General features: G+C 46.2%; 1 protein-coding gene across 1 annotated transcript; it reads right to left on the bottom strand.

The window, feature by feature from the left end:
- Nucleotides 1-2,554: 2,554 nt before the first annotated feature.
- LOC121935580 (7-alpha-hydroxycholest-4-en-3-one 12-alpha-hydroxylase-like) lies at nt 2,555-5,994 on the bottom strand. Its single transcript, XM_042477253.1, is given in 3 exon segments — nt 2,555-2,671; nt 4,486-4,890; nt 4,892-5,994. Coding segments are annotated over 3 exon segments (1,536 nt in total). The 3' UTR covers nt 2,555-2,643.
- Between the last annotated feature and the right edge of the window lie 2,566 nt (nt 5,995-8,560).

The raw sequence follows: 8,560 nt of genomic DNA, 5'->3' as shown, positions 1-8,560 counted from the left end.
CTCTACATGGGACTACTCTTGTGCTTGATTCGGAAACTGCAATTCGTGCAGAACATGGCGGCCAGAGTAGTGTCAGGAACATCGAGGAGGGACCGTATTACTCCGGTATTAATGTCCCTCCACTGGCTGCCTATTAGTTTCCGGGTCCAGTACAAGGTGTTGGTTATCACCTTTAAAGCCCTAAATGGCTTGGGTCCAAACTACCTCAGGGACCACCTCCTCCCATATAATCCTCCCCGCACACTCCAGTCCTCTGGGAGGACTTTGCTCTAGCCTCAAAGATCTAGGCTTTCTGCTACCTCCCAGAGGGCTTTTTCTGTTGTCGCCCCCAGATTATGGAAGGACCTGCCGGATGAGATCTGTCAATTGACATCTTTAGACAGCTTTAAAAAGGCTGTCAAGACGGATCTCTTCTGGCAGGCCTTTCCGGGATAGATAACCCCGGCCTCAGGAACCTTCTTCTCATGAGAGTTCCCATGGTCCTCCCTGGAAATGCTACCGTAGTTTACTGTTTTATTTGTTTTGTTTTGTTTTGTTCTGTTTTGTTTTTGTCTTGTGATAATGTGTATGTGTTAATGTTGTTTAATTTGTTGGTTTTAATTATAATTGATTTAATAATTTTTGAAGGGGGGGGAGGGAATTTTGATGTACAGTGTATTGTATTTTATTGCTGTTAGCCGTCCCGATTGACCTCAAAGGGGCGGGATATAAATAAATTATGATGATGATGATGATGATGATAATGGTGCCATAATTTTAACCTTGTAATTTTAACCTTGCTGTGATCCCGCTTCGATCCATTGGGAGAGGCAGGAAGATAGAAATAAAAATTATTATTATTTATTATTAACTCACTCACAAACCATAAGGTTGTGAGTTCAATACCAGCCAGGGCTCAGGGTCGACTAGGCTTGCATCCTTCCATAGGTTGCTAAAATGAGTACCCAGGTTGCTGGGGACAATTGGTTTACACATTGTAAACCGCTTAGGGAGGGCTTAAGTGCACTGATAAGTGGTATAGAAACGTACTTGCTCTTGCTTGCTATAGCTACATGTACATTATTTCATGTAGTTAAAGTGAAAATCCGGTCATCTGTGATATTTTTAAATATTTTTTTAATTTTAAAAAATAAAGTTTTAAATTGAAACATTTAATTTCTTTTTTTAAAAAACTTGGGGCTTTCCCCCCTTTTCTGGCCTGCATGAACCCCCAAGGCATGCTTGGAAAGAAAGCTGGCCTTGGTTGGTCAGTGCTTTCACTTAGCAGGATGACAAACTCCCAATATCACCTTAAACTATAAATAAGGGATCTTGCAGCACCTTTGAGACTAACTGAAAGAGAGAAGTTGGTAGCATGAGCTTTGGTAGATTGGAGTCTACCTCTTCAGAGTCTCTCTTCAGATGCATTCCTCAGGCCAAATACATCTGAGGAAGTAGGATCAAGCCTATGAAATTTCATGCTAGCAACTTTTTTTTTTCAATGAGTCTCAAAGATGCTGCAAGATGTCATTGCATTCTGGTTTTCCAGACTACCATAGCTAGGCCTTTGAATTTAAACAAGGGAGGTGAGCAGCAGGAGATGCAACATTAGGGAATCCAGCCCCAGGTTTTGTTAGCATTTTTCAGTGCTAGTTGCCTCTCTAGAGGTTGTGGAATAGATTTTGGCTGCTTGTTCAGGGTGATATTCTTATACCTGTGTTCAACAAAAGCATCATGAAATACATATCAAAACGTGAAGCAATGCAAGTAACCCGTTCCCTCTTCCAAAAGAAGACAAAGCGCAAAAAGCACCCTGAGGTTTCTCTTTATAAAGAAGCTGTAGTGACATGGAAGAATACACCTGACCCTTCGACACCATTTTGCTACAACCGTTTATAACAGGGGTCCCCCCGGGTTACGAATTATTCGTTCCGCGGATTATTTCGTATCCGAAATACCTTCGTAAAGCCGAATTCCCATAGGCGCTAATGGAAAAATAGCTCTCTGCTGCCCTCCGGTGGCGGAAAATAGCGCGCCGCGGTTGTTGTTTCGTAACCCGAAGAAACCTTCGTAAGCCAAGCATAAATCCCTTGGTATTTTTTCCGTATCCCCCGAAAAAAAATCGTAACCCGGCGCATTCGTACCCGGGGTAACACTGTATTTAATGGATTGGCTCATCCATAGATTTTGTATCCATTGGAGTTCATGGAACCAAACCCAGCAGATACCAAGGTCCCACTGTACTTGTACAGACCTCTGGATCTTCTCAGTTTGACAGTTTGTTCTTCTCTGGTGTGAATGGTGATACAATAGTGTGTTGTGTGTGTGTGTGTGTGTGTGGTGTGTGGTGTATATATCCTCCAATACCAAAGAAGAGAGAGTTTGCTGTTAATATACAGGAATGGAGGAATACTTAGTTCTTTATTCAATGTTTTTAATTGACCAAATCAATCATTAAACAAAAATATGCATACAGAATACAGTCTTGTAACGCATTAATTAACATGCATCTTCAGATATCGTCAGCCAGATCCTGACTGTAGGATTTACTATATCATACCCATCCCCAATATTAGTATTTATTTATTAACTACAGTCTATCCTGCCATTCCACTAAATGAGCTCAAGGTAGCATACATGACTCTTCTCTTTTGCACTTTATCTTCACAACAACCTTGTCAGGTAGAGCAATCTGAAAGTGGTGAAACAAAGGCTTCATTGCTGGGTGCAATACATTATGATCCTATGCAATACCCTAACCACTGCACTACACAGCCCTCTTCTAGCAGGCTAATTCTGGTATGCTACAAAAAGTATGTGGTGGTAATTGACAAGCAGTATGCAGGTATGTGTAAGTGTTTAGATAAGGAGCAAGACTATGTTTATGATACACCAGCTGTCCATTGCGTTGACGTCACATCCTAGCCCAGGAGCCTTGGTCAAGATGGCTAGAAAGCAATGCAGTCATCATGTAAAGCAGTCATGCAGTGATGGGTTGTAGCCATGCAGGCCCCACATCAACACCACACCCATGAGACACCAGTGTAGTAAGCCTTACTAGTGACACGTCCCCTAGTTCCACCATTAAAAAAACATGTGTCCTACAATAGTGAATAGTGACGGCTGGGTGTAATGTTAGAATTTTTATGGGAAATTAAAGCCTACAACCAGTTGCTAGCCTGAACTACAGTAGACAGAGTGAATCAATTGCTGGATGGTAAGCCAGTTGGTTTCACTCTAGCAAGGACTAGCTTCTGGATTTAGGTCTTCCAAAGCTAGTTCTGATCTACTGGCATTGCCCACTGTTGTCAGGAATGCTCAACAGACCCCTTTAAATTTGAGGGTTGGTATCAGGAGAGACTTTGTTATCAAGGCACAATTCTTAGGGACAGCTCCCCTCTTCTGCTCACCCTGCAGCTTAACCACACCTGGAAAAGGCTGTTGAAGAGAGCAGATGTGGTATTAAAAATATATCAGGTGTACGGGTGTCTAATGTACTTGGTATGTCACTAAATTTACCTTAAACCTGGAAGTGATTCTTGCTGTGGCCAGAACATGACTGACATCAAATCTCAGATAGCATTCCCAAAAGTATAACATTTCAGTACACCCCAAAAGTAAAATAATTACTCATAGTTACTACAGTTGTAACCCACAACTGAGCTAGTACATAGACCCATTGTCTGGCATAGTGTTCCCTAAGCTGTAACATTTAGCTAAAACCCCAGTCCCAGAAAGAAACGTATTGCGGCTAAAAATCATGTGTTGATAATAATGGCCTCATTCCCACTACGATAGAAATCGTAGCAGGATTCAAGGTAAAGAACCCTAGTTCCCATTTGAAATCGATATTGATCCTTATCAGATCAATTTCAAAGGGGAAAACGCCCTGAGGTTTCCTGACACCACTTCCAAAGTGGTCTTTTTTGGGATGAATTGTTTAATTGTAAAATAAAACCATTCATACCAGTGGAAACCACTGGCGGATTCGTATCCGCCGCCAATAACAGGGAAATGGCAGGGGGAGCTGCAATGGCCCCTGCCATCTCCTTGTCACTGGCCTTCCCTCCCTCCATCCCTCCACTTCCTCTTCCTACTCCCCACCCTTCTTCCGCCGACCTGCCTGCCTACCTCGGTGCTGTTGGCTGGGGCCTGGCGGTGGCGGCGGCGGCCCTCTCCTCCGGTCTTCTCCTCCATACAGGCCATTCCCTGCTGCCCAGTCTCCCTCTCCTTTTTTGCCCCGTAGGCCTACCATACAAGGAGTTCTGGGCAAAAGAAGAGAGGCAGCTTGGAGGAGGAGGAGGAGGAGGAAGAGGAGCGGAGGAGGAGGCCACTGGTGCTGGGCCCCAGCCACCAGCACCCAGGTAGGCAGGCAGGCCAGCGGAGGAAGGGAGGGGAGGAGGAGGAGGAGGAGGAGGAGGAGGCAGCAATCCAAAGGTGGCAGTGGTGAGGGAGACTTTTAAACCCATATTTACATTTCTTCACTCTTGGCATCTCAGGCGATACCTGAACTGGATATCATGGGAAGGCTTGGCATTTCCAAAGCCACAGCGCTCCTCATCCATTGGTGGTATATCCTCATCTGCGTTAACCAGTTTCATGTCAAAGTAGATGAGCATCAGGATCACAAACATTCTCATTTCGCTGACAGCAAAATATCGCCCGGGGCACACCATGGTTCCTGCACCAAATGGTAAAAGGTGATTCTTCAGCTGTTTTCCATTCCTAAAGAATTTTTTTCTGGTGCCATCTGGGTTTATAAATCTGTCATATTTGAATGACTGAGGATTCGGGTAGACTTCTGGATCCATATGCAAGGCTATGAAAGGGAAGAGGGAATCCCCTTTCCGTAAAGTGTATTCCCTGCCATCACCCATCTTAACATCTGTTCTTTCATGACACTTCTGAAGAGAAAGAATTTGCTTTCAAGCGCAGTGTTTCCTCTATTGCACTGTCCCGAATCTTGATGGTATCCAGAGACAGACTGAGGAAGGGGCTGCCGGGCTTCACCTCCTGAAAGGTCTCCTTTATTACTCTGTCCACTTCTTCCTTTACTGCCTTCATTGCTTCTGGATCTTTTAAGAGGTGCACAAGAATCCAGAATGTAGCAGGACCAGTGTTAGCCTGTGATGCCCAGAGAAGCAACAGCAGGAACTGGGTCCTCATCTTTTCTGGCATTCCATTCTTAGCCATCTGCTGATCCTGCTCCACAACCCAGCTGTTGATGTTGTCCCTCTGATACAGCTTTTCTATGGACAGAATATCCCACAAGATGCTTTGTAATCTCCTGGCCTCCTTCTCCTCTGCAGGATTCAGCAAACTGACAGCCAGTTGGGGAAAGAAATGGTCAAATTTTTTAAAGCATTCAAATAGCTCTGCACATTGTGCAAGTTGACTCTGGACTGAATTTCCTTTGCTTTCTCTCTCTTTCTCTGCCTCGGTGCCAAACAGAGTGAGAAAACCAGCTTGGAAAATGGTTTTGTAGCTGAAATGAAAGAGTCCTTCCTGCTGCCAAGATCTTCGTCCTTCACCCAAATCCTGTCTATTAAGCATCACAAGCTGCAACTTCTCCATCATAATTTGGTTCAAGACAGCGAGATACTTGCCGCTGAGATATTTCTGGCTAAATTTTTTGACAATGTGGTGATAAGCTTGTGTGGACTGAATACCAAATGCATTATGAACGACCATCGAAGTGAATGTTTCAAAATCCAGTTTTTCTTTAGGTTCCTTCATTAGAGGTGCATAAGTGTGTGGGTCGAGCACAAAATTGATGTAATTGCCACCAACCAAGACTGTGAATATGTCTCCATGTTTCTTCCGCATCCTTTGTAAAAGCTCCAAAGGACTCTTCCTGAATTGTATGCCATGGCCTATCCAAGGAATGAATCCTTTATCCAGCGGAGGTTCCTTGGGTCTCCTCTTGCGAAATGCTCCAATCGTGTGAAGACCTCCAAGTATGAGAGCGAGAAGGGAGGCAAGGAAAGCACAGAGCAGAGTCTCCCAGAAATTCATGTCCGGTGTGCTGAAGGAATGCTGCAAATAATAAATAGTCCTCCTGAGCTACTTCTAAAGCAACCTGGGAGATAGGAAATCAGGGTGTGACTGCTTTTTTCTATCCCAGGACTGGCAAAAAGAATCGTGTCTTTTCTTTCCTCCCTGCCATTGTTGGTCATAGTCCAATCTGTACCATAAGACACAGTACATCCCGTGCCATTGTGCTTATGTGTCTTCATAAGTGAGGTCTTTATCATTAAAAGAAAAACAAAACATTTTATCTATAAAACATGGCTAGGAACTAATTTTCTGCAGTTTTGACCCAATTATTATTTAATAATATAGTTGCTTCTATCTCTGTGTTTTAAGCTGATCTGATATCCACTTAATATTCTCCCAGTTTCTCACTTCCTGAACTATCAGAAACATCTGGCTTTTGGAAAACTCATCTTGCCATGTTATATGGTAGCCCAGAGCCAATGAGGAACCCATTTTTTAGGGCTGGACAAACAATAAATATACTGAACAACTGCAGCTGTTGCCATCTAGGGCTTGCATTAGATACAGCGCATATGATGTGTGGTAATACCACCACTACTAGTCCTTCTGGAAAGGTAAGTGATAGTTCATAAGGACTCCTACCAGGCATCACACCTCCACTGCCAAGCCTTTGGCAATAAGAAATCCCTCGAGTTGCAATGTCCATGCTTGAAATAGAGTGATGGCTCCAAAGGCTCGGATCCACCATTGTGTTTTGGGGCACTAATGTGCACGTAAGAACAATGTATATACAATTACAGTACCCACATTCTGACCCAGTTAAGAAAGCCTGGTAAAGGCAAGGCATGGGTAAAGATGGGTGCCCAGCTTTGAAACCATTGCCCATACAGATTGTCCCAATTTTGTCCTCCTCCAGGGCTGCTCACCATGAGATTTGTATACCTATTGGAGACCTGGATCAATACAATATTTTCTGAGATTTCAGCCAGCTGAGACCTTGCAGCAGTAATGAATAGCAGTAAGACTGGGAAATTTTGCATGGCACAAGGACAACATTAGGGAAATGATGGAGTTTGGGCAACATTATTCTTCAGGCACCATTTTTTTACCATTGCTCTCAAGTGAATAGATAGGTTTCTGATGTGTAGCATAGCGTAGTGCATGGCAGCTGAAGCTGATATCAAGTTCGTGAGTGCGTGAGTGGTGTGTTGAGAGAGAGCAGTTCTAGAATAGATGGAGAGAGGTAATTGAACGCTAGCGACTGACAGCTTGGTCATATCATCCTGGCACTCCTTGATCAGCCCCAAAAGTAGGATGCCCCGTATTTATTTGTCATACTTCTGGCTTAGACAAATTGAGACAACTGCCTCAGATAGTGGAACAGGAAGACTAACAGATTAAGGATAGATTGAGGTCCCACCCAGTGGCAACACTAGGATTGATGTCACCCCAGTGGGTTAAGTCATGCTATCACCCCACAGCAGTCTGGCTGACACAAAACCCTGCATCCGCCAGACCACCTCTGCTGTGGTGGTTGGGTTGAAGGTGCTGCCTCCTGGTAGCTTGTTCTTTCCAGGTCTGGTGTCAGGGTCATGGGTTACTGGTTATGACTGTTTGGGTCAGGGGTCGGCAACCTCTGGCCTGTGGGCTGGATGCGGCCCGCAGAGGCCTGCCGACCAGCCCCTGGCTGCTGTCGCTGCTGCCGCCGCCGCCGCCACCCATCACAGCTTTTCGCCGCTCTAGGCGCCGCCATTTTGGGCGGCAAAATGGCGGTGCCCATAGCGGCCTCTGGGGCGGCAGGGGGCCTCTGGGGGGCCCTTTGCTGTCGCTGGGGCCTTCCAGGAGGGCTCCGAGGGCGGCAGGGGGCCTCTGGGGGCCCCCGTGCTGTCGCTGGGGCCCTCCAGGAGGACTCCGAGGGCGGCAGGGGGCCTCTGGGAGGCCCCTTGCCGTCGCTGGGGCCCTCCAGGGGGCCCTCCAGCACTGACGGCCCCCACCAGCTTTTTTGCCGGTCTCTGACGGGGCCTGGGGCCCCGTCAGGGGCCAGCAAAGATGGGGAGGCCCTGCCCATGGAGGGTGGAAGCTCCACCCCCCGGCATGCGGCCCCGCCCCAGAGGGTGGAAGCTCCACCCCCGGCATGCAGCCCCGCCCCAGAGGGTGGAAGCTCCACCCCCAGCACGTGGCCCCGCCCTGGAGGGTTGAATCTCCACCCCCGGCTTCGGCCCCCCAGTTGCCTGAGGGACAGCAACCCGGCCCCCGGCTCAAAAAAGGTTGCCTACCCTAGTTTGGGTTGTAGAATGTATGGAACAGTGATGTTATGTTATAACTGGGGAATTGGTTGTTATTATTGTTGAAACAGTTTTGTGTCAATTGTTGGGAGTTGGAGGCAGGGAAGGAGAGAGGCAGGGATGTTATCTGAGCCTCAAGATCACTCTCCTGGGAAGATGCCAGAAAGGGGGTTCTAAGTGTGAAGGGGGTTATATGTTTCTCTTTAGGTCTTTGCAGCCAGTTCTGGCAAACACTTGTCTATCATGCTGAACTTCTCAATAAATCCTTTTTGGTTCATCCACAGATCCTGGTTATTGAG

Source organism: Sceloporus undulatus, chromosome 6, assembly GCF_019175285.1.
Source record: "Sceloporus undulatus isolate JIND9_A2432 ecotype Alabama chromosome 6, SceUnd_v1.1, whole genome shotgun sequence".
Taxonomy (NCBI): Eukaryota; Metazoa; Chordata; class Lepidosauria; order Squamata; family Phrynosomatidae; genus Sceloporus; species Sceloporus undulatus.
This window is presented reverse-complemented; position numbering and strand designations above follow the sequence as displayed.